At 46.2% G+C, this 26,058-nt stretch overlaps 2 protein-coding genes across 7 annotated transcripts in view; one reads left to right on the forward strand and one right to left on the reverse strand.

The window, feature by feature from the left end:
• SPRYD3 (SPRY domain containing 3) overlaps positions 1–16,586 on the forward strand; it is a 61,958-nt gene extending 45,372 nt beyond the window's left edge. For all 3 annotated transcript variants that reach the window (XM_063119217.1, XM_063119219.1, XM_063119218.1), the window contains 3 exons: positions 7,855–7,974; positions 9,027–9,181; positions 14,291–16,586. In XM_063119217.1, coding sequence (XP_062975287.1) covers positions 7,855–7,974; positions 9,027–9,181; positions 14,291–14,425 — 410 coding nt within the window. In that variant the 3' untranslated portion in view covers positions 14,426–16,586. The remainder of the gene's footprint in view (positions 1–7,854; positions 7,975–9,026; positions 9,182–14,290) is intronic.
• Positions 16,587–19,243: 2,657 nt separating this feature from the next.
• Positions 19,244–26,058, reverse strand: part of TNS2 (tensin 2) — a 146,802-nt gene continuing 139,987 nt past the window's right edge. For all 4 annotated transcript variants that reach the window (XM_063119224.1, XM_063119225.1, XM_063119226.1 and 1 more), the window contains 5 exons: positions 25,414–25,582; positions 25,095–25,163; positions 23,119–23,148; positions 22,066–22,180; positions 19,244–21,023 (listed from right to left, as the gene is read on the reverse strand). In XM_063119224.1, the coding sequence (XP_062975294.1) occupies positions 20,991–21,023; positions 22,066–22,180; positions 23,119–23,148; positions 25,095–25,163; positions 25,414–25,582 (416 nt within the window). In that variant the 3' untranslated portion in view covers positions 19,244–20,990. The remainder of the gene's footprint in view (positions 21,024–22,065; positions 22,181–23,118; positions 23,149–25,094; positions 25,164–25,413; positions 25,583–26,058) is intronic.

A 26,058-nucleotide genomic window follows, 5' to 3' on the forward strand; every position in this document is an offset into this window, starting at 1 on the left:
GTGTTTCATCCCTGGATGCATAGTCAATATGGCTTTTCAGTGCAGATGATCAGCTCACCTAATATAATTTAACCACACTATTGTCTTTGTCATCAGAGTGGTTAAAGGGTGGAGTTTCCTCCCCCTGCCTTTTCACTGTGTGTTTTAGGGTTGAAGAAGGAATCCTGATCAGAATCGGCAACTGTGTATATCAAAACTAGTTCTTGCAAGTTGGAGGAAAAGGCTACACACCAGTCGGTGGACTGAAAACGGGGTGTGTGGGTGGTTCCAGAAGTGCTAGCAAAACATTTCTTAATCCAACACATTTTGAGCCATACAGACTCTTCCTTAGGGAATATTGTGTTGTATGACCAGGAAAAGTCTTAGACCTTGTTCAGATGTAACTTGTTTTCTTTAAAACATTTCATTTTAAAGTATGACAACCATCTTCTATTGGAGGATCAGTTTTACAAAGTATACTGATTAAAATCTTCACAAATCAGGGTTAAGTATTAAGTCTGCCTAAATGGGACCGGCAACAAAACGATGCAGCACGGGGTGTTCCTATCCAGGAAGTGAACCAGGCATGGCCTTTCCCAAGATGCTTCATTCCATTCCTCATCTCCTCCAGTTTCCCCCAATTCTCAGGCAGCATTCCATGGCCACTCCTCATGGAGCTGGTCTTGCCTCCCCCACCCCCGATTTTGGTTCCAAAAGCTTTTTTTTGTTTTTCTGCAAACTTTGTGAATAGATGGTGCTATTTTGGCTACATAATGATCCACATTAGAAGAATAAGTTTGCTATTAATATGTAGGATACCTAAACCAGAGCTGAGGATTGGATGCAAACCGAGGTGTCAACCCACAGTTTGAAGTGGGTTAGCAAAGCAGGGGTTGCATCAGCCATTTGCACCAAATAAACCACGCCTGAGGTAGTTTCCTCACCTCTCTGTCCTCTTGGCTTGCAGGTAACAAGCAGGTCATGGTCGTGCTCATTACGATTGAGGATTATGTTTGCTTTCTGTGGGGAACTCATCCCCCGTGGAAGAGTGTCTCGAAATGCCCAAGAATGCCTATGAGTAAGATCGCGTTTCTTCAGAATTCCTGCCTTCAGGAAACTTGGTAAATGCCAGTTATGAGTTACGTGCTCTGGTGGGCTTTTAGTTCACAGAGCAGGCAGCCAACCCTGGATATCTCCTCACATGAACTGAAGCTATGCCGTAGAACACGCACTGCCATAATCTTTCCTTCCCCCACACCCACCCTCTTGGCTCTGCAGTACAAAGCAAAATTGGTAATGGCGGAGAAGCTGCCTTTTAGTTAGCTTATCTGCCATTCTCAATCTTCGCGTTCATGATCTCCTGATAATCTCCTGAGTTATCCCCAGGGTTTCTAGAAAACACTGAAAGCATGATTAAGACAAGAATTTCACTTGAACCTTTCAAGATCCCCCCCCCCCCAGGTTTTGTTTCAACCTCGTCCTTGGCTTGGCTTCAGCATAGCTGGGAGCGGCTTTTACCCCTGCCGTCACCTTCAGTTCCATTCTTCACCCATGCTCACAGGAACGTCCCATCCTCTTGGCTTGGCACTTTTCCTCTTTATACTGTAGATAGTCTTGCTGGGGTTCGTTCCTGCCCTTCCTTTCCAGAGCTCAGTGCCAGAGGAAGTTTGAGAGAGAGAGAGATGTTGAAAGCCCTGTCCGAGCATCAGCTGCTTCTCAAGATCGCTTTCCTCCCTTCTCTGGCTGCTTTGTTCTTTCCTGTTTCTTGAAGCAACTGGGGTATTAGGCAGGTCATTCTGCTTGCATGTTAACATTGGTATCATGTCAGCAAATGAAGTAACCAGTTTGTGTTGGATCAGTTTCCTGATCAGCATGTATCAGTAAGAGTTGTGTTGGAGTTAGACTTGGGAAAGACCAGGGGTCAAATCCCAACTCTACTATGGACCACAACCCCCCCATTTTTCAAATGGCAACTTCAGCAACCGCAGTCACTAAGTGATTGGATGAATGAATGAAATGAATTTATTTGATTTGTACCCTGCCAAAAATGGCACTTAGGAGAGCTATCCACCCTTGAGACAAGGCCGTAAAAACATACGAACATAAGAGGAGCCCTGCTGGATCAGACCAAGGGTCCATCTAGTCCAGCACTCTGTTCACACAGTGGCCAACCAGTTGTTGACCAAAGACCCATAAGTAGGACATGGTGCAACAGCACCCTCCCGCCCATGTTCCCCAGCAACTGGTGCACACAGGCTTATTGCCTCGAATACTGGAGATAGCGCACAACCATCAGGGCTAGTAGCCATTGATAGCCTTTGCCTCCAGGAATGTATTCAACTCCCTTTTAAAGCCATCCAAATTGGTGCCAATTTACTCTGCACTTGTACAGCACCTAAGCTCTTGGTTGGTTAGGAAATAACAATAGATAAAAACTATTATTTCTTTATTAAAACCCAAATTCTGTAGCAGTGTAAATTTAAATGCAAATAGTGAAAATGTGCCTGTGTTTGCATACTTAATTCAACAAAGCAGAGTTAAGCATTTACATCACATCTGTATTGGGTAAACCAGGTTTAAGGTAGTGACTGTCCCTGTCTCACCAACGTAAGGTGTCAGACGCAGACCTCACTCGTGCTTCCCTCTGCATGCCTTGCAGGGTCATGGCTTGGTTTGGTAAGATAAATCATGGTTTCACTATCTACATGGGATCTTAACCAGGGCTATGGCTAAGTATTATGTTTATACTTGTCCTCTTAAGTGCTTACAGTGGGAACATCATTCCTTGTGGAAGAATTTGTATGACTCCAAAACCAGTGGATTGGAGCAGGGGTGTGCAGAAAGTAGAGCTCCAGATGGAAATCCTTACCAGATACTCATCTTCCTGGCTTCTGAGGATCTCAGTGTACTTCATCCTTTCAAACCTAAGGGCTAGGAACTTAAAATGAAAACGAAGCCCCAAAGTTATGAGTCAAGATGTACATAGGTTAGAATGTGCACAGTTTTATTTACAATATCGCTTAGGCTTGCTATATAAATAAAACAAAACAGATAAACACTTTGTGCCTTTGGCAACTGTCCATACTTCTGAGGAAGCCTGCTTCAGAATTTGAGATCAGGCTGTGTGGCCAGCTGGCTCATACAGAATTTCCCCCCGTCCTGTCAGAGCCAGAAACATCCCATGTTCTCTAGCCTTTCCCATCTGTTGTGGATTATCTTGTGATCTCTGATAGCCTTCGATGCACCCTTGAATTGAATATACTCCCCCCCCTTTTCAATGCTGAGGTCACATCCTAAGAAGTCTGATTTTCTGTGTGGACTGAGCTCATGTGGCCTTGATGTTGGTGTTGAGAACCCTGAAGTCATTGGTACTTGGGGACTTCAGCATCCATCCTGAGGCTGCCTTAGATCTGGAATGGCTCATGACTTTGAGAGTGAAGGAAGAGCGAGGCTTCAAGCTGGAGCAGTAAAATAGCCATTTATTTAAAGAAGAATGCCCAATGCCTTTCAGCCAGGGCCGGCCCTCTTACAGGGCGAGAAGGGGGTGAATCCTCTACCTTAGTCGGCGGATTGGGAAGGGCTGCAGATCCCTCAGGTGGTGAGAGGTTTTGCACTGGCGATTTCAACTGTAGGCCTTCTTTGGGCCAAAGAAGACTTAACATGGTTTTCTTACTGTGTTTTATTCTAAAACAACAAAATTGCTCATTCAAGAGTATGCTAAGAATATACTTGAGTGAATTATTTCTGTTGTACTAGAATAAGATGTCAAAATTCTTTGGGCCGAGGATGACATATGGTCAAAATGCATTGGGCATTTTCCTGAAAATAAGTTGCTACTTTCTACCTTGAGTGTGAAGTGCTAAACCCTTCATGGCTAATCTTTTGCATCCTAGCAGACTTGGACTCCCCTTTGTCACATGTCTGTATCTGAGGTGTCCATGGTCCCATCTGATTGCTGTCTCCTGGACAGGAACTACACTACTGCTTTATAATGGTTTGTAATGATATTGATAACTGTTGGGCCCAGGACACATTCCATATACCATTTTCAGACCATTTTCAAAGTGTTATATCCTGCTTGATGTAGATCTAGCCCCGGATGAGTTATGATTGCTGCTGCTTGTGTTTATTTTATTTTTATTATTACATTTATATACCGCCCCACAGCCGAAGCTCTCTGGACAGTTCTTACCTCTTACAGCAGGTCCTCACAAGAGCCTGGTCAATCTGTGCTGCAGATCTTGCACATTTTGCTGTGTTTCAGTTAGTTGGGTGAGACTGGCTGAGGGCTATTAAATGTATGAAGAATTCTTCCTTAAGGAATGTTCCCAGGTCCTCTTAAACATACCATTCGGTGTATGCTTCAAAACACCAACGCATCCCTTCCTGGATTCTTCTTGATCCAGGATGGAAACTATTGACTGATTTCAAATTTCCTCTTGCCCAGAAACTGTATAGTGCAGCTGCTGGCATGTCGGCTTTAGGTTCTCTTGGATTGTAAAGATTCTTTTTTCCTGGTTTGCTTGCAGCCAGGAAACTTCTGTCTACAGAAAACTGGTTTCAGAAACTGGGTCAGATTTTGTGAACGATGTTGTCTTGATTATGCTGGCCTTTTCTGGGAGACAGTTATGTGGCCTTTTACAATTAATTACCAATAGAATTTTAAAAATTGGTCTTCGCGGTGTTCATTGGCTTCCATTGTCAGAGGAGGGCCAGGATCTCTTCTCGATCATCCCAGAGTGCAGGGCATGGAATAATGGGCTCAAGTTACAGGAAGCCAGATTCCGGCTGGACATCAGGAAAAACTTCCTGACTGTTAGAGCAGTACGACAATGGATCCAATGACCTAGGGAGGTCATGGCCTCTCCCACACTAGAGGCGTTCAAGAGGCAGCTGGACAGCCATCTGTCAGGGATGCTTTAAGGTGGGATTCCCGCATTGAGCAGGGGTTTGGACTCGATGGCCTTATAGGCCCCTTCCAACTCTACTATTCCATGTTTCTATGATTTTTAAGAAGACTGTACTTGTTAATTGATTACTAAGAAGGCTAAAATAGTGAATGCAGTTGCTGGGCATACCTGATGATATTGGCTGCTAGCATATTTTAGTTTGGGATGGGCACCCTATTTAAGAGCTCTGAAGAAGTCAAGACATTCCTAATTCCTGATGAGACTCTGATGGATCCTACTGCTGCAAAGGAAAATCCAGAGCCTTGCTGGAAACATAATCTGTCTATCAGTCTTAGAGAGAGGGGTCCTTTGAACTCCAAATTTCATTGATGTGGGGAAAATAGAGATGGGTGTGATGGTTCTCCCTATATATGAAACCTGTCTAAAAGTTCCCATTCAGAGCAATGGTAGCAGTGAATGGACCTGGTCTACAAATAAGGTGGTTAAAATGGAGTGTACCACTTTTGGTTGCAGGTGGGGGATCCTATCTATCTATCTATCTATCTATCTATCTATCTATCTATCTGCTTCCCTATATGCACAACTTTCTGCAAGTAGAAAATTAATACAACAGAGAGTGAACTGGGTTAGACCAGTAAATAAATACATCTGAGGGAGCATTCACAATTACATTGCCCTACCTGCAACCTGAAGTTCACTCTACCCACCTCAGGGCTATGCATCTTTATTCTGCTGTACATGTAGATTAGGTAGCCCACTCTTTCTTTCTGGAGTGCTTAAAGAAACAGAAGCCTGCAGCCTTAGCGAGGAGGTGTACAGAGCCAGCCCCTTCCCCACTAAGGTCCCTCTCCAGCCTGCTGCTGGTTCGATCCCCTTTCCTGTGCTTGCTGAGCAAAAGGGATTCCCTAAAAGGCACTCTGGCTGGCCGGCCTTCATTATTTTAGACACACTCTGGAATGTTTACACAACATTATTCCCAAAGTTTCCTTGGCAACACGGGGAAATATTTACTGCCCTTTTGCCAAGCAAACCTTCCTCCTTCGTGGAGACAAAGGGCCTTGGCTGTGTGCCTTGTGTTCCGGGCACCCGCATCCGCTGCATAGCTGAACTCGGAGAGACAAAGCCCGTGCCAAGGCCTTTCAAATGGTCTGCGCCCCCCTTTTCCCACTCCTCTCTTCCCTTTGTTCTTTTCTGTCCGGAGGCAAGGAACTGCTCTGACCACCAGGTTCCAAACTTGCCTGGCTTTGATCACGGGTGGCGAATAAGTGCCCCTCCCCAAACCGGCTTTGGCCTGGCAGGGCAGTGTGCCTGATTGACTGAAATAGCTTGTTTAGCCCTGGAGGGACTGCATGGTGAAAAGGTATTATGAGAAAGTTTCTCAGCATTTGAGTTCTGGGGAGGCGTACTCAACCATTTTGTCAAATATGCTTCAGGAATTGAAACCAGATCTGCCTGAAATGAAGGCTAATTACAAATCAGGAGTCGGAGATTGTAACTTCTGGACAGTTATCCTGAGATCTGCAACCCATGTCTACATGAACAAGGAATTCCAGGTTGCTGCTGGCACATTGGCCCCAGTTACCTACCAGTAATGATGAATCTCTTTTGGGACACTGGATGTTTTCCAGGAATGATAATTGAATTGAGAAATTCAGGTCAAGTTAAGATGACTTCTGCTTTGTCTTATAGTTCTAGTTTGATTCTGTCTCTTGTTCACTGCTTGAACGTGTAAAACCAAAACTGAAGGGAGTTGAAGGGTCGTTATCCCAAGCCCACAAAAGTTACTAGCCTGCAAAAATGTGTACGAGCATATTTGTGGAGGGGAGGGATGGAGAGCCGGGCATCCTGCTTGATTTCTGTGCTGGGCAAAGAGGAGGGACCGAGGTGCTCCATCCTTCCTCCAACAGTCCACTCACTTGCCTATGTGACCTAAGCACTTAATTACAAGACTGATTCTGTTCAGACAACATGCCAAGCCATGGTTGTTAAGCATTTTGAGCTAAACATTATGGCTTAGCGTGTCGTGGGAGCTATTCCTAACCATGGTTGCTACATAACCACGGTTTAAACACACTCACTAACTGCTTGCTGCAAAAGGGTGAACCGCCTAACCATGGTTTGGCATATTGTCTGAACAGTCCCACTGATTTAAACAGGCTGTGTGAGCCCGTTCTCCACCCCCCCACCCCGATGAAGAGAAGGAAAGAAAAATCTTGCATTGCAGCTCAGTGCTTCTCGTTTGCTCCCTAGTTGCTTAATTAGGGAAAGGGGGGCACCTTTAGATTACTTCTCCCCACCACTGCGCCTTTTCTTTTCCTTTCTTTTTTCTTCTTCTTATCGTCTTACTCATTTTCTTTTTGGTTTTGGGATTACTATAGCCTAGAAAAACAGAGCTGATCTGAACTTCTGCAACGTTTGTTGTGTTGAACTTCTGCGTGTCTGATGAAGGAGGACCTTTTCTCAAACAGCTCAGCTGATTGCATGAAAACCTAAAGTGTTTCTCTGCTTTTTTGTCCAAGCCCTGAACACTAATAGTGACTCAGTCTGAGCTGTGCAAGAGATTCCAAAGGTGGATCTTTAAGGCTCCAGAAAACTGTGCAGTCCCGGAGTCCCCAAGTCATGGCTCAGGGAAGCTCTCCCCAGACATGTGAACTACACAGTTCCTGAGCTTGTCTGACCAAGCAGTGAGAAACTCCCCAACACCAGTGAGCTGAAGTTTAGGCAGATCCTCTCTGGGTACCCCCCCCCCCCGGTAAGCTGCCCTCTCTCCTTTCATCTCATCAAGGCTGGAGCTGGGGCTTCTGTGGGCAGCTCAGCGGGTGTCTGTGGTGTCCCCATTTAAGCTTTTGAGCTACCAGCATTTTGCTTTTTGACCGGGATAACCAGAAATCTAACATGCTGGTTGGTGACTGCGTTTTGTTCCAACCTCTCTCCCTTCATTGAGACACCCTTTTTTCTTTTGCAGATGATGGCAAGATCTTCCATGGGAGTGGAGTTGGGGACCCTTTTGGTCCACGCTGCTACAAGGGAGACATTATGGGCTGTGGAATCATGTTTCCACGTGACTATATCCTGGACAGTGAAGGTGAGCACCTAGAACTCTAAATCGTGACACTAAGTCAAGCAATAAATAAATACATCACAGCGGGTGGCTCTGGGTCACAGTGTGCATGGGTACATAGAGCCTGACTTGGCTTGGTCAGTTTCTGTGGACAGCGTAGCATTGGGATTGACAGCCAAAAGTCTCTGCACTAAATTTGACCCACAGTGGCCCAGAATCTCAAAACCTTGAGATTTGTTAAATCTTTCTCTTTTCTTCAGTACAGAGTGGATAATACCATCTTTGCACATAGATCCACAAGGTCCACTTGCAAACTGAAAACTTTACTAGCTCACATGTCTATGTTGGTCATTTTCACTCTAAACATTTGTGTGTGTGTGTGTGTGTGTGTATGAGAGAGAGTTTAAAACCAACGTCTCTCAAAATACTAGAACCTGGGGTCATCTCATGACGCTGCTTGGTGGGAGATTCAGGACAAATAAAAGGAAGGACTTCTTCACACAGCACATAGTTAAATTATGGAACTCACTACCATAAGATGTAGTGTTGGCCACCAATTTGGATGGCTTTAAAAGGGGGTTGGATAAATTCCTGGAGGAGAAGGCTATCAATGGCTACTAGCTCTGATGGTTATGTGCTACCTCCAGTAACTGAGGCAGTAAGCCTGTGTGCACCAGTTGCTGGGGAACATGGGTGGGAGGGTGCTGTTGCACTCATGCCCTGCTTGTGGGTCCCTGGTCGACAGCTGTTTAGCCACTGTGTGGACAGAGTGCTGGACTAGATGAAGCCTCAGTCTGATCCAGCAGGGCTCTTCTGATGTTCTCACGTCATGCTTCTAGAAGAAAGGAAGCACCTTCAGTTCTGGAGGGAAGAGCTGGACAGGTAAACAGTGAGGGGAACACCACTTGCCATTCGGGGTGAGAGGGAGTCAGTGACAGGAAGCTTGCTAGAGATCTGGTCTATGGCTGGCAAGTAAGTACGCGGCTGCCAAGCCTACCCTTTAAGGTTTTTTCTGTAGTGAGAGACCTTAGCGTGCCTCAGTGCCAGAGTAGTTCAGCTTTGTGGTTGCCCTGCAGGTGACAGTGATGACAGCTGTGACACAGTGGCTATCAGGGCCAAGCCACGGGGCGTGAGGAATGTTCTCTACCTGCACCAGGAAGCTGAGGAAGATGAGGATGAGGAAGATGACGGGGAAGACATGGAGCAGGAACACGAAGGCAAGAAAGTGGTGGTAAGTGCTGGCGAGGCTTGCTGATAAGGCTAGGAGATACTAGGCAGCCTTTCCCTGTGACGGCCAAGGTAGCAGAGCTGCAAACGTCCTTGAGCCAATTAAAAGCCAGGAAAACCATATGAAATCAAAACTAAGGAAATCCACCGTTTTAAAACAGTAGAACGGGAGACTCTCCCGGATTCTCCCAGCCCAGGTAATGCTTGAGAGAACAACGTCTAGTCAGAAGTGAAAACATGAAGCAGGGGTGGGGTGGGGGATAGGGGGTCACCATCCGCTCTCTAGAGAGGCCATTTCAGAGTGGGTGCTGCAATTGAGAAGGCCCTGCAATGTGTCCCCTGTGATTTTCACCCGTGTGAAAGCTGGCACAACTGACAGGGCCTCATCTAAGTACACAAGGGACCAGAAATTGCATAAGGGACGAGAAATTGGAGGTACACAGAAGCCACGCTATTTCAAGCTTCAATGGTTATCGATTGGACTTCCCATAGCATGTGTGGGGTTACGTGAGCAGCGTCTGCTGTAATAGAAGGTGCTTAATCCATTATGGGGCTGGGTGCACAGGGCTCAGCATGGTTCTTGGAACTCAACTTCCTGAGAACTTTGGTTTTCATTTGGGGCGTACTTGTGTTTTTTTGAAGTTCCGAGTCATGGCTGCAAATAGAAGTGTGTGGCAAGGCCTGATCAAATTTTAAGAAGCTAAAAGGGTGGGGAAGGGAATAAGTAGGATTTCCAGTCATCTGGACAACTTCTTTAATTTCTCGCTCTTGTTTTTGATAGAGGAAACAGTTTACTCACAACGAGCAAATGTGCTGAACTTGCCTAATTCATGCAGGTCACAGAACCTAATTTTACCATTTGAGCTTCTTTTTTCTTAGCTCCACCCCACCCACCCCTCAAGGCCTTGAGATTTCACCAGGCACGGCTTGCACACTTTAAGGTTTAACTTTGCAGCCGTACATGCTAGAAACTTGTTTTTTAAAAACAAACAACACCCCCAACCCACAACAGATGATTCTCAGAATGCTGGATTCTGTGCCCATGGGCAAGTTCACTTCAGTGCTTTTAATGCATGTGTGCATGGTCCATGGGAAATTCAGTGAAGAGTGTGGGATCCTGGTACCTTAATTTATGGTGTTGAGAGGAAGAACATGTGCTGCACTTTGTAGTTGCCACGCCTAGCCCACAATTAGAAGGGCTCAGTCCCCAGCATTTTTCTTACCGTCATTAGGTTTGCTCTTGGCTCCTTGCTGCACTATTCCCGTGTGTGCCACAGGGGAAGAATCCTATTCCCAGTTCACTCCAATTATCTTTTTGTCCATCATCACCTATTCTGGGCTATGTTAGTTTTCTGTGATTAGGATGCTTCCTAGTGGTTGCTGTGAGCAGTGCGCCTGGATCCCTATGGTGAGGATATTTCTATCTACTCCAAAACGTGGGATCAGGAAAATCCCTAATTTCTGCCAATAGTTACAGTCGTGTGAAAAAGAAAGTACACCCTCTTGGAATTGTATGATTTTACATATCAGGACATAATAACAATCATCTGTTCCTTAGCAGGTCTAAAAATTCAGTAAATACACCCTCAGATGAACAACCACACATGACATATTACACCGTGTCATGATTTATTTAACAGAAATAAAGCCAAAATGGAGTAGCCATGTCTGAAAAAGTAAGTACACCCTTACTGCTTCCATAGGAATTAAGATGCTAAGTAGCAGACAGGTGCTGCTAATCAAATGCCCGTGATTAATTGATCATCAGCAAGTATGACCACCTCTATAAAAGCCAAAGTTTTTTCAGTTTGCTGGTCTGGAGCATTCAGGTGTGTGTTAACACAATGCCAAGGAGGAAAGACATCAGCAATGATCTTAGAGAAGCAATTGCTGCTGCCCATCAATCTGGGAAGGGTTATAAGGCCATTTTCAAACAATTTAAAGTCCATCATTCTACAGTGAGAAAGAAGATTCAAAAGTGGAAAACATTCAAGACTGTTGCCAATCTTCCCAGGAGAGGACGTCCCAGCAAAATCACCCCAAGGTCAGACCGTACAACGCTCAGAGAAATTGCAAAAAAACCAAGAGTTACATCTCAGACTCTACAGACCTCAGTGAGCATGTTAAATGTTAAAGTTCATGACAGTACAATTATGAACTTTTATGGTTTGTTTGGAAGGGTTGCCAGGAGAAAGCCTCTTCTCTCTAAAAAGAACGTGGCAGCACGGCTTAGGTTTGCAAAGCTGCATCTGAAGAAACCACAAGACTTCTGGAACGATGTCCTTTGGACAGACGAGACCAAAGTGGAGAAGCTTGGCCATAATGCACAGCGCCACGTTTGGTGAAAACCCAACACAGCATATCAGCACAAACACCCCATACCAACTGTCAAGCACGGTGGTGGAGGGATGATGATTTGGGCTTGTTTTGCAGCCACAGGACCTGGGAACCTTGCAGTCATTGAGTCGACCATGAACTCCTCTGTATACCAAAGTATTCTAGAGTCAAATGTGAGGCCATCTGTCCGACAGCTAAAGCTTGGCCGAAATTGGGTCATGCAACAGGACAATGATCCCAAGCACACCAGCAAATCTACAACAGAATGGCTGAAAAGAAAAGAATCAAGGTGTTTCAATGGCCCAGTCAAAGTCCAGACCTCAACCTGATTGAAATGCTGTGTCGGAACCTTAAGAGAGCTGTACATAAACAAATGCCCTCAAACCTCAATGATTCCTCCACAGCGATGTGAGAGACTGATAAAGTCATACAGAAAACGATTACTTCAAGTTATTGCTGCTAAAGGTGGTTCTACTTTTTCACACATGGTTTCTCCATTTTGGCTTTATTTCTGTTAAATAAATCATGACACGGTGTAATACGTCATGTGTTGTTGTTCATTTGAGGTTGTATTTACCTAATTTTTAGACCTGCTAAGGAACAGTTGATTGTTATTATGTCCTGATATATAAAATCATACAATTCCAAGAGGGTGTACTTTCTTTTTCACACGACTGTAAGTAACTGGTGTTCCCAAAACTGCCCTGCGCTCCTGTTAACGTTGGCTTCCCAGGGTAAGGAGTAGATAGTGCATTTAAGGAGTATTTCTAAACAGACCACTCCTAGCACAACCAATCAAAAGGCATTGTGCAGCTGTTCTATCCCTCCTTAGCAGATTTTTTTGTGGCAAGATTGAAGATACAGTGGGAAAACCACGGAAGGCTACAAATGATATCTGGTCCCCAGTAAAATTCTTGAGAATGAGGCAGGGTGATTGCATGATAAAAACCTTGCTTGGAAACACCCTAAATTAAGTGACATTGAGCCTGCTCAGACAACATGCTAAATCATGGTTAGGCTGCTAATCCTTTTGCAGCAAACTGTTAATGAGCATATTTACACCATTGTTACGTAGCCATCATGGTTAGGAATGACTGACGTGACATGCTAAGTCATGGTTCACACGCCACACGCCATAGTGGCTTAGCGTGTCATCTGAACAGGGTCATTGTTAGATTAAGAAAAGGTTTGATTAAGAAAAGGTAGACAACAGGAGTCTAAATATATGGTTGAGCAGCAACCTTTTGTAGAACTTTGCAGGATTAGATATGATATTAATATAAATTGCTTTGCTATAATTAGTTTTAATGTATTCACTCTTTGATTAGTTTATGAATTATTTGAGGAAAATCAGATGTTTATGCAGTATATGTTGCTTAATTTATATTATATGTTAGGTTTCTATTGTACTGTGATTTGTGTGTGTGTAATCTTTATATATGAAGAAAAAGATACATTGGTTTGCTGGTGTGAAAAAAGGCAAGATGTAAGTAGTAAACTGAGAAACAATCATGATTGAGGTTTGGGCACTTTGTGTATTTTAAGTTAAATGCTGAAAAACTTCATGTCTTTCCCTTTGGGGTTTATGGTCCTGGTGGCCTCTCTTTAGCCATCCTGCTGATCATGGTTAAGACCATGGCTTAACAAAGCTCCAGGCTATGCAGTTGACATCGCTATGCAATTATGTCACTTGCTGGACTGTACAACTTCAGAATACAGGTGAACTGAAGTGCTGTCAATACCTGTATACTCCCTTCTAGGGAGAGGGAACAGAACGAGCTCCTTCAGACGGGGGGGGGGGGGGATCGCAATCCGTAACTGTTGGCTCTGAAGCTGTCTCTGTTCCGCTTCTGCAACCTGCAATTATGCGAAGGAAGAGAGCAGGCAGAGAAGCGACCACGTGGCCCATTCAGTACAGTGGGACAGCGCCCTCTCGTGGGTGTTTTATAGCAAAAGTTCTCCTGCGCACGCGGCAGGAAGTAGCGACAAATGTCACGATAGCTCAGAAGAGTCACTTTGGGATAACTTTGCAATGGAAAAAAAATGGTAGAAAGAGCGGAAGATGCGCAGGAGGACCACGGCGTTATCGAAACGACCCACGAAGATCCGTGAAGCATGCATGCAATCAGCAAGCAGTCGCAAGCATGCGCTAAAACGCTCAGCTGAAGAAGCTCAACTTCTTGCATGTACAAAACCTGCATCATAGTGAGGTGGGGGAGCTTGAGCTAGTAGAACCTTCTCTCTGACGTTCTAGTTATGTATGTGGCAGGAGCTTGTGGGGAGCATTCGAACGTTTCCTCCCCCCCACTGGCAGTCTGAAATGGTACAGTCCAGCAAGAGGCACATCAGGTGAGGCTGCTACTTGCACACTCTGTAGCAAAGCCTCCTTTATGCACAAGCAGGCGTGGACGTATTCAGATTTGCTTTATGGTGAACACTGTGTCCCCGCAGATTCCTGTAAAGGAATAGTTTTGACTGGAACACATGAAAAAGAGGCATGGGTGGAGCTGGACGTTGGGGGTTGGCTGTGCCCTGGCCTCCTTGAAACGTGTCAAGGACTGGACAGAAGCGGTCAGTCCTATGTTTTGAAACACTTTATATATTATATCTATACTTATTTAGTCCACCAAGACTGGTCAAGTCTTGCAGGCTTTAGCAAATAGAGCCATATCTTGGAAGATTTGTCCAAAAACTGGTTCAGCAGATGCAGATACAATTGTTGAGTTTCTCTCTCTCTCTCTCTCTCTCTCTCTCTCTCCATCCTTCCCTCTCCCAGGTATTCTTCACACGGAACGGAAAAATTATTGGCAAGAAAGATGCTGTGGTGCCATCTGGGGGCTTTTACCCCACCATTGGGATGCTGAGCAGTGGGGAGAAGGTCAAGGTGGATCTGCACCCACTCAGCGGCTAAGGATCAAGGGGCTGGGGAGACCCTCTCTTTCCTTCTGCCATTCCATGGGACTGCCAGGTTGCTCCGGCTGTTTTGTTGCACTTCCAGCCTCTGCCTCTAGGGGCAGCGTTTTTGTCTGTGGGGCCATACAGATCATGCCTGTTTATCTCACACTACTTGAGCCACCTGCCTTGTATCTTTTCTGCTTGATTGCAGCTGTTATGGGGCTCTTTTGTGCCACTGTTGGATGCTGGAATGATATTGAGGCTCTTGTTCCCAAGCAGGTCTGGGATTAGTTCCTGGGACAGACGACTGATTTCTTCCCATTCGCTTTGATCAGTGTGGTTCCGGGTTTGTGTGTATGGCTGCCGCTTCCCAACCTTTGAAAGAGAGGCTGGGGTACGGCCTGTCCTAGTCCAACGCTGAAAGGGTGCAGCGCCCTCTTCCGCGCAGAATGGCATCAATCGCGGATGGAACAGAGCGGCTGCTCTCTACCAGTGCTAGGGACCATGTTGCATTATCATACAATACAGTGGACATTGGTGACCCCTCCCCAGCTGCAGGCCAGCCCCACAAAGTCTTCTCTCTAACCTGTTGCTCTCCTGACCTCTTGCAATGCAGCAAATCCCTTTGCCACCTCCTTATATACGCTTCCTCCTCTAGTTAAAACTTAGCTTGTGGTCTCATGGCTCCGAGGAACTGCCAGGACCCTACCTTCTTTCCTGCAAGAGGGCACTATGCTAGTTGTAAAAATGGTTTGATTGAATATTATAGAGTTGGGGAAGAAATCTTTCTAGGACGGTTTTTCTTAAGACCCAACACCTCATATTAACCTTTGAAGGGAAGTTCTTTGCTGACCTCTCACCCTCCTATTGTGCTAGCATGTTTTTTGCCTGGTACCTGCCCTGGAGAAGGGCAGAGGCATGTGAATCTTGAGGGTGGTCTGTCTTCTGCTGTCTCCCTTTCCTGAGCCACAGAAGGTCCTCTAATATCAGATTTTATATATACACACACTGGCTGTCGGAAGGGCCTGGGTGCAATGCTGCTGCATATCTCTGTACTGTTGCTGTTGTCTTTTTATAAAGTCGGGGTGGAGAAGGGGCATGAAACATGAATTATGTCCTGCAGTTTGATTGTAAGTTGTTTACTCTTTGCCTTCCTTCTCCTCCTCGCAAGTTCAGAAGGGCTGGTCCTTCGTGTGTATGGCAGCCTGTGTATTCATTCACTCTCTAGGTCCCTTATCCCTCCCCCGGCATTGTGCTTGCTTAGTTGTAACCCTTTCTTGCGGTGGCTTTGAAGTGAACAAAGGCTCCTTGGAAGGGTGAAGATCTTGTCATGATGCCATTTGGGTACATGTGGCTAATCGATGGCAGGAGAAGCCAAAGAGTAGCAGCTGCTTGGGACAGTGAACAGGTGAAAGACAAGTCACTACCTTCCCTTTTCCCCCCACATCTCTGGCCCTGTGTTGTCAAGGGGCAGGTCTTGCTGCTAAAATGAAAATGTTCTGGGAACCTGAGAATGGGAGGTGATGGTCCTGAAAACTGTTGCACTGGCTCCCTCTCGTGGTGCTGGTTATCTGGCTTTGTTGTACTAGTCCTGTTTTTATAAGTTGGTGGGGTGGGAGCAAAAGCATCCTTTCGTCGTTCTCTTTCTTGCTAGAATGTCAATACGTTACCAGCAACACTCTTGGAAAAGTGAGAAGGCTGCCTCCATCTTCAACCTTAACCAATGCTGCTGCTGAAGATTTCACTGGTGGAAACTTCCCCTTCTCCTGTCTCTGCCCCCCACTGCTGAAATACCTGGCAGCAGAAGAAAGGAATGAGGGGGAGGGGGGATGCCAGTGTGTGATTGATCATGGCAGGCTTGTAGGCATGCTGTGCAAAATTCTCTGGCTGCAGCAACCCTTAAGAGCCCAGCCTTTCCCAACCTGATGCCCTCCACTTGTGGCATGAGGGGAGTTGTAATCCATCACATGTGGAGGGCATTGGCTTGGGGAAGGCTGCCTTAGCGGGGGCGACAGCACTGCTCCTTCCCTCCCTCCTCTTGTGCAGTCCTGCTCTTGAGCTGTGCAGACCGATGGAGCCCTCCTCTCATGTTCTGTGTTCCTCTGGCTCCTGCTGCATCCCGGGGGACGGAATCTTTATACATTCAATAAAGTTGAAATTTCCATATTTATCCAGCACTTGAAAAGGCTTCTGGCTTGTTTACTATGCATCAGCGACTCCTTCTGCCCATACATGTTCCATCATTTGGACCACTTATCACTCATTTGTGTATTAACCTGTTATTATTACCTGTTTATTAACCTGTTAAGTAGCACTAAACCACGTCTCTGGCTATATGTGTATATTAGCAAAATACAGCTTAAATGTACTACATCCCTAAAACAATATAATACAATATATGCTTTTTAGAATTGTAGGGGTGGGGGAAACCCTTCCAATCACTGCCAGTTTAGTAAAGTTGTTAATGGTAGGGACCAGAATTTTTTTAAAAAACATTTTTTTTAGCACATTAGGCCATAATGCTGTAATACATTTTCTTTAAAAGGGTACAGTGCTACAACAACAGTTTAAAATAATACTTTGAAAAAACTTTCCAGTCACCCCCATTAAGATGGCAGGAATTGGAGAGGTAATATTTATTTATTTATTATAGGGCTGTAGACTATAACACTACTTCACTCTTACTTGAATGTTTTGTGTAAAAAAATATTATAGCCTGAAAAGCATTTTGGTGTTACTTAAAAGATGGTGGTGGTTGTTTTTAAAGGATAAAATGGTGCCCACTGCAAAGGGGTTTAGTCAATATGCGCAATTCAGGTGCCCATAAGTCACTACTCACATCAAAACCAAGTCTTTTAAGGATTGAAGAGTAGTGCTAAGGCCTTCACACCTGTGGGGATTACATTCCTTTTGCATCCTTCTAAAAAAAAAAAAAAGTTGGACTTTCTGCTGTAAGAAAAAAAAAAGACTGAAGCAACACTGGTAAAGTACAGGAGGATTTCAAATAGAGGAGAAAGTTGTGTTTATCCTCTGTAAAATGGAAATGAACAAGCCACAGCTGTTCCACAATAAACGTCTCTTCTAGAAACGGCCAAAACGTAGGAGCACTGAACAGGACTTGCAGTGGTGACAGAAGGACCGCAGTGTGCTTTTTTCCTGTCAACTATATCAAGGAGATCGTTGAGGCACCGTGAACGAAGAGTGATGACTCAATCGCTTTCCTTTAGATGAAGCGGCACAGTTTGTCCGTGATACTGCCCACCAAAGCAGTAGGATAATGACTATATCGGGAGTGGAGCAAAGTGATAATATCTTTCTGGCTTAAAATCACTCTAACAGGGCTGGGGGAACCTCTTCGGGCCAAATTTAATTTGGGAGACATTCTTGGAAGGCTGGATGGCAGTGGTGGGTGAGAGCAAAGGTAAAAGAGGCGGTTGCAAAAGTACACACACACACATAGACACACACAAATCCCAGCATATTTTAGATTAAAGCTCTTCTGCCAGTAATTAAGCTTTCGGAGAGGCATTTAATTTTTGTGAACCGCCCAGAGAGCTCCAGCTATTGGGTGGTATAGAAATGTAATAAATAAATAAAATAAAATTCAACCTTTTAGAATGGGGTGGGTATGCACAAAACCTGGGAAAACACCAGGTAATGGATGGTTGGAGGGAAGTGGTGTGGCCATCTGAGGAATTCTGCAGGGCTGGATTGGGACCCAGGGCTTAAGTTCCCCACCCCTGCACTGGAAGAACTTCAGATAGCAAATAAAGTAACGTCACCACTGGTTATGATGACAAGAGGGCTGATGGGAGCAGCAGTCCAACAACATCTGGCAGGGGGACACATGTTGCCCACACCTGCAGTAAAGGAATCCTATTGGGGGAAATTCCAGGCCTTACCTGGTGCTGCTTACCTTTCTCCCCACCCCCAAGCTAAGGATGACAAAGAGGCAGCCTAAGGACCGAAATCACACTACAGTACAGAAACATAGAGGCGCAGTAACAAAGCAAGGCTGGCAGTCTGGATGTTTTTTTCTTTCTTTCTGCGTTAATTCTGAATAAACAGGAATTGTGTTGCCATTTGTACACAAAGGAGAAAAATACAGATATAAAAAATAACCAAGCTTAGTGTTGCTGCTTTCTCTCCCTCCCCCCCGATATAGATATATATATATTATCAAGGCATCTCTGGCTAACATATATAAATTCTTTAGTAGACAAAAATAGAAATCTGTACTAAACCAGCCCTCCCCGTTTCCAAGATCTGAGGGCTAACGGCAGAGCCTTCTTTTCACGAGCGCACTGAGCATAACTTCTGCCGGTCCAATCTCAAATAATCCAGGCGGCCTCCCTTGGTTCGTTGCTGGAGGTGCCTAAAACAGCAAGAGGCGCGCACACTCTCCAAGCACAACTGTTGTGCGTTTGGTATTTGTGTCTCACCAATGAAAATTATGTGCAATGGATTGCACCTAAGGAGGAGCCTAATAGTGATTGTCCTAGCTATTTATACCGCATCATACAATTCCCAATTTATTTTTTTAAAACACACACACACTAAGGTTCTATCCAAGGGGCAGGCAACCTTTTTGGGCTGTGGGACATTTGGCAATTTGAGAAACTGTCTTGGGCACCACCACAAAATGGCTGCTATGGGAGACATGGCAAAGGACAAGTTTCCTGCCCAGAAAACTGAGTACAAGGCAGAGGGGTGTGTGTGTGTGCCTAAGCCCAACACACTAAACTATTCCTTTGAAGTCACAGTTTTCAGCATCATCAGAAATGTATTTCACAGCAAACCCTGTTGCGAAGAAGATAATACGTTAACGGGGGGAAAAAAAGTGGGAGGGATAGAGCAAATGCCAAGAAAGATGTCACAGGGCGCATTGGTGCTCCCCCATGTTATGTCGGCCACCTCCTGAGCTAGTCCTCTTAACTGGCTAGGGAAGATAAGGCCTAGAAATAGTAGTCTGTGCATGCTGAAAAAAATGGTCCAAGCCTGAAAAAGGTTGGTGCAAGGCTTTGGGTAGGTCAAGATTTCTGAATTTCATGCGCCCTGTAGTCAGTCGCTAATCCAAGTCCTCACATCAGCTTTCAAAGCTATTCATAAGAGCTGAGCTTGAAGTTTCTTTTCTTTGCAATTGTACATGCACAGTTAGCAGGCATTCTTGCCTGTGGCAAAGGACCCTCTGCTATTTAAAACTCAACTTTAAGACTGACTAGTTGGTTTCATAAAACAGGAGTGAAGAACCAGTGGTCTTCCAGGTGTTGGGCTACAACTCCCATCATCCCTCAAGTGCCATGATGAGAGTTGTACCCTGAACCATCTGGAGGTCCCCCGGTCCCCCACCCCTGGCATAGAAGGATGCTATCATTTCCTCTTTGTTGTCTCATCAGGGAAATTTGCTTTTGTCTCGCTTGAGTAATAGTTACCACACTTACAAGTATGCTGGAGCCAAACAGAAATCGAAAACGGATTCCGAATAATCCACACCTAATCCAAGTACTTACTCTTACTGCTGTCCTGAGTGAGCAAACGCAAGATCCAGAACTCCAGGATTTTGCTCCTAAACCTTAGATTACTGCTGCCTTCTGGTTTGGACAGACGATGGGAGCAAGGAGTCCCCGTTCTCTTCACCCTGTTCCAGCCTGTTTAGGTACACATTGCCTCTATGAGGCCTTGATGAGCCACACTCTTTACGCCCTTTATCACATACAGTTGCCTAATTTCACAAATGCTGCTCCGTTATAGAACTTGGTGGCCCAAGCGCCTCCTGCTCGTTGCCACGGTCACATGGTGGGTGCTTCCAGGCGAAGCTTTCATTGTGAGCTGGGACCCTCCATCTGGAAGCACCCACGGTCATAGGAGATGTTCACATGGTGACAGCTTTTGGCCTAACTCTTCCACTTAGCACACCGGAGGCCTAGTGGACTGGTGGCGTCCTTTACTCAATCCACAAATTTTCACAGATGATGCTTAAAGTGCCTCTTGCTTCAACCAGGTTTGCTGTGTGACTGCAACATCTACATTGGCTAGAATGGTCATTTCTATCACAAATGCCTCTCCACCTGCTTCCTCCTCCCCATATCACCTAAAAAGAGGACCACCCCTTGCTATGTATCTTGGACTACTTACAAGTCCTCTATTGCATTTTGAATTCCACCCACCCATTGTTTACATGCCAGCCTAAACTCAGGATATGAGAAGTGAGCAAAGAGCCACCGGTCTGTCCAAGTCCTGTTCATCGTTCAACTCTCTTACTCCACATTCAAGAGGCAAATCAGAGGCTGGTGCGAGTTCAAGGATTGTTACCCCATGATAGCAGATTGCATCAATCATATCCCAGGGCAGAGCTTTGCAAGGAGTGGCACTGTGCCAAAGTCTTTGGGTTTTGAATGGCAGCGGGGATTAGGAACGCAATGGAAAGCCAACTCCAAGCTTCAGAGGCAGCAGCGTTGAGTAAGAGGGTCTTGGTAGGCCCAAGAAACTGCTAGGTCCAGCAAAGAATAAAAGGGCGAGAGGGGATTCCAAAATCCCCAAGATCAGCCTTCCAGCTATAACTTGGTTCTCTCAAGCATCTATCATGGATCATTGCTTCTTAGACTGAGCACCAGCTGCATGGATGGGAGACAAATTTAGGTGTTGTTAAGCCCAAAGGGAATTTACTGTCATGTTGGGCTGATCTTCATGTTTGGAGGCAAATGTGGCATTGGGAACACTGGCTGCTGCTTCCCTTCACCAAAGTGGCAAGCACAGACGTATATGCCTAGGGCAAAAGCAGCAAATGGGAGGGTACTTAACCTCCGCCTTGTTTCCCCCCTGCAACTTCTCCCCCCGCCCCCCGCGACTTTCCCCCAAGGCAGGGGGATGTTTTGCCCCTGCCACAGGACAGGGCTCTCCCACACTAGAGGCCTTCAAGAGGCAGCTGGACACCCATCTGTCAGGGACGCTTTAGGGTGGATTCCTGCATTGAGCAGGGGGTTGGACTCGATGGCCTTATAGGCCCCTTCCAACTCTACTATTCTATGATTCTATGATCCAGTTTTTTCCCAACAGAAGTAGCTGCCAGGTTTGCCAGCCTTGTGTTTGCCACCAGATTATGTATACACTGACTCTTAAATATGCCCAAAGGCAGATCCATGCCGCTCTTGGGCCTGCTCCCTGTAATTCTAACCCCTTCTTGCACCCGGACTGTGCACGATGCTGCCCCTTAGTGGATACAGACTGCTCCACATATTCAATGGCTTTTAGTGACAGCTGAGCCAGTGTTTTGGCTGTGCTCATGGAAAGAATCAGCCAAGTACGCTACACTCAAGGATGCTTCCTCTGCTAGCTAGTGAGACGTCAGAGGCATCCAACCTCCACTCCTTCAGCAACCTTTCCCTCTGTACCCCCTTTTTGCTGGCCAATGAGCGGGGAAAAGTGGGGAAGGAAGGAGAGGGAGGGAGGGAGGGAGGGAAGGAGCAAACTCCTGGAAGTAGCTCCATCTAGGCCTGCCAACCTGCCCCCAAAGAGCTTCTCCCCACATTACATGGGATTCCACATCACGCTGTGGCTGACATGGAGCAGTGTTCAGTCTGGGGGTCAGGGATGCCGGCCAAGAGATCTGGAGCATCCTCGCAGCAACCTTCATCTCCGGTGAGTCCCCAGCATCACCTTGGTGATGAAATTAACGATGGCTGACGCCGGCTGCTCAGGGTCTAGCTCAGCAAAGAGGTGGCAGACATTCTCACAAGGGCTCCCCTGCTTCTTGGCCACAAAGCCGAAGATCCTGGAAGAGACAGATCACTGCGGTGTGAGTGTGCACGTCTGTGTGCATAGGAGATGGTCCTGGCTCCCTGACCCAATCGATTCTGCCCCCTATGCTAGGCAGGGAAGAGGTGGGGCTGCTGTCCTAAGGAGCACTCAGGATGGAACGTCACAGCTCAGCTCTCAGGATCAGAATTCCCTCTGCCACTCCCAGGGTTACAGCGAGTGGAGGCGGGTGGCTCTGATTTGGGCGGGGCTGTGAATCTGTTATAGGTTTCTAATAAGTCCAGTACCTTAGATTGCTCCTTTAGAGTTCTGACTGGCTGATTCTGACTGAAACCCAGAATGGGTTCACGGCCCTACTGAAATTGGAACCACTAGCCTCCACTGGGTACAGGACTGCATCGCTTCTGCTCACTCTCCCTCCACACAGTCATCACCAGCTTGGTAATGAATCTGTGGAGTTTATTTATTATTTACTACACTTATATCCCACCTTTTTTCCTCCAAGGAACCCAAGGCAGCATACGTAATCCTCCTCCTCTCCATTTCATCCTCACAACAACAACCCTGTGAGGTAGGTTGGGCTGAGAGTCTGTGACTGGCCCAAAGTCACCCAGTGAGCTTCCGTGGCCGAGTGGGGACTAGAACCTGGATCTCCCGACTCCCAGTCCACCACTCTAGCCGCTACACCACACTGACTCTCTGTGCCTGCTCTCTGTGTATGTGACAGGGTGATTGAGGGAGCTCTTGGCCCAGGCACCTCAGAGAGAGGGAGACCTCTGTGGCTGCTACTGGCTCCTTTCTCACCTATTTATTTCATTGATTTAGTTGATGTATCGGCTGGCCTTCAGCACGGAATGCGCCGGGTAGCTTTTGGTTGGGAGGGATGTTAAAACGGGAGTGGACTTGGGCCTCTGACGAGTCAACATCATAGCCTTTGGCCTTCCCAATACTTACTTGGATGTGGTTCCATCGGGGTTGGCCCACCTGTAATGAAATAAAAGAGAGCCATGTCACGGGAGGAAAAATGGCTGGAATGTAAGGGAGTAAAGAAATAATCACACAGCACACTTCAGTGCACCGTGTACAACCATTCAATTGGCACCAACACACTTCAAAACACCAAAGAGTGTTTGCACAGTCCCGTCACCATAATTTCTTAGCCCCCTTCATTGAAAAGGACAGCGGTATAAAAAGCTGCTCATTGCTTTTGAGGTTTGTAATCTCTCGGAGCAACAGAAATGGCTACCAGCATGATTTTGGTAAAGGAGAGGGGGAAGTGGAAGGAACCAAAAGAAGGTTCTTTTCACCAAAGTGGGCCTCCCACATATCTGGAGCTGTTTGAAATGAGAAAGTCCATTGAAAGTTAGAGGAGATCCTTTAACCAGAGTGCGCCTTGTATCAGGTTAGCAATGTACAAGCCCTCCTTCTGCGCACACGTACATGTGTACACATAGCCAATTACCATAACGATGGTCATTTTGTTAGTAATTATCATAAGCTGCACAAATAAAAACAATCAGCAATCACCCCCCCCCCCCAAATCAGAACCTGGTGAGGCCACCAAAGCAGAAATTAGGAATGATGGAGAAATTTGAGATGGACTAAAAGGAGTTCAGATTTCTAAGAATCTGACCTGCGGAATCTGCAGCTGACAGGCCTCATGGAGTCAGCAGAATTCCAGATTTTATTTTATTTTACTTCCCCAAAATTTACACAAATCCATTTGCAGAAAAATATGCATGAGACATATGCCATGCTGGAAAATATACGTGGGAAAAGAAGAATGGAATGGGGGACAGTACGCTAAATGTTTTATACTAACAAATTATGTAAATTATTGAAAACTTTCTCATGGAATTATTTGCTATTTTTCCACATAATGGGGGGAAATCCAATCCCTCTGTGAACTGATGTCGGAACAAATGAGGCATTGCACAGTCCATGAAATGCACACAGGGTGGATTTCACAAAACCCACACGACCCTAGCAGAAATATAAAGCTCCATCACACAGGGGATTGACATGCTCCCTACCTTCGTGTTTTCGTTCCTCAGTTACTTCCTCTTTTCAAAAGAGGAAGTACACAACGGGCACGAGGCCCATTGAGTCCGCTGTTCTAATGGCACTGCTTCTCCTGCACACAGCAGGAGAGAGCAGCAATTCCAAGTTTAAAAATACATCGGACTTAAAGACGGGCTTTTTTGTCGTGCAAGGAAGGCCAGAAGGGGCAGAAGGCATGTGGGAGGCAGACGATGTCAGGTGAGGGACTTGAGCAAACTCCGTGAGTGCCCAGTAACGCGCATGCAATAAAACGCTCATCAGATGGAGCTTATAGTCCCTATGCAAAAGCCCCTTCTAACAACCCGAGCGACCTTTCCTTCTTCCTAAAGGCCAGGAAAGATCGCTAAGGGTGCTTCCAGACAGAGGGCTACCGATGAGAAGGCGGTGCAGCACTTCTCTCCTTCCCTCCTTAATGGAGTTTCTGTGATAAGGCAAAAGATGGAAGAAGGGGTGGGAAAATACAGGGCTAGTTATGAGTGGAAGATCATTTTGGACCCCCTGTAAAATCCTGTGAATGAGGCAGGACGATAAAAACCTGTCTGGAAGCACCCACAGACAAGCCTCCTCCTTCACAACCTCTAGCTATGAAGGCTGCCAGGGAGGTCTTAACTTCTCATCAAAAGAAAACACTGAGTGGGGCCCTGCGCCAGGGTATAGTGCAGGCTTCCCCAACCTAACGCCCTCCAGATGGGTTGGACTGCACCTCCCATCATTCCCAGCCATTGGCCATGCTAGCTGGGGATTACAGGAGTTGTAGTCCAACCCGTCTGGAGGGCGAGAGAACGGGGAAAGCTGCTGTAGCATGTAGATTGGTGTTCTCAAAGCAAGGCAGAAGCCCGTGGCAAAACTGAGCGAAGTTGGTGGGTTACCTGCGGTCCTGAGGATCTGAGCTGCAGAAGGTGACGCTGCTGACAGGATAATGGCGCCGGAAGAACAGCCTGCGGGGGGAAGGAAATCCTCCTGAATCTAGAAGGGAGGAACCTGCAAAAGCCCCTCTGGGGCTCCCCTGGAACAGATGCCCAGTAGCAGGAAGAGAGAGGATCAGGGAAGAACAAAGCATATCAAGATGGCCAGAGAAGACGGCAGTGTGTGAGCAGGGACTGGAAGGTGGTGGGGCTTGGCTGGAACTATGGCAGGTACAAGGGGAGGGGATCGTGGTGCCCCTGGAGCAGAGGCCGGCAAACTCACTTCCTCTGGTTGTCTGTGAGCGTGATGCCCTGGGCCGACACCTTGAAGTGCACGATGCAAGCAGAAGCGCGGGGAGTGGTGCTCAGGGTGCTGGTGGCTGCCTTGGCCACAGCCTGCGGGCCCGTCAGGGACTCCGTTTCCACAGAGCTCAGGTAAAGCACGCTGCAGGCTATAATTTGGGGAGAGAGAGAGAGAGATCATTCACAAAGGGGCTACCATCACTTTCCATCAAGTTGAACAAGACAATTTTCTTTTATTTGAAACAATTTACCAATACGCCTAAACATCACCTGGCCAAACTTTGTTGCTTAAGAGCCGAAAAAAGATGGGGGGTTGGGCTTTTTCCTGCTCTGAAAGACTGGCCCATTTTCTCTCTCATTTCCTTCCTTTCACTGAAGTGAGTAAAAAATTAGAGATCAGTTCGACTCACAGGATGCTAATGAACATGACCATTCAACAAACTGGATTTTGAATGTGGTACCATCTTTATAAGAGTGAACAAATTTCTCTCCCTTGTTATTATAATTCCTTGACTCATTCTGAGCTAAGGAAGGTATTTACGGAATTACATTTCTGGACTGTGCCGTCTTCGTATTTGGATGGGAGGCTTGCAAATATTTCCATATTTCGCCATCTTTGTGGCTA

The sequence above is a fragment of the Elgaria multicarinata genome, chromosome 3 (genome assembly GCF_023053635.1).
Source record: "Elgaria multicarinata webbii isolate HBS135686 ecotype San Diego chromosome 3, rElgMul1.1.pri, whole genome shotgun sequence".
Taxonomy (NCBI): Eukaryota; Metazoa; Chordata; class Lepidosauria; order Squamata; family Anguidae; genus Elgaria; species Elgaria multicarinata.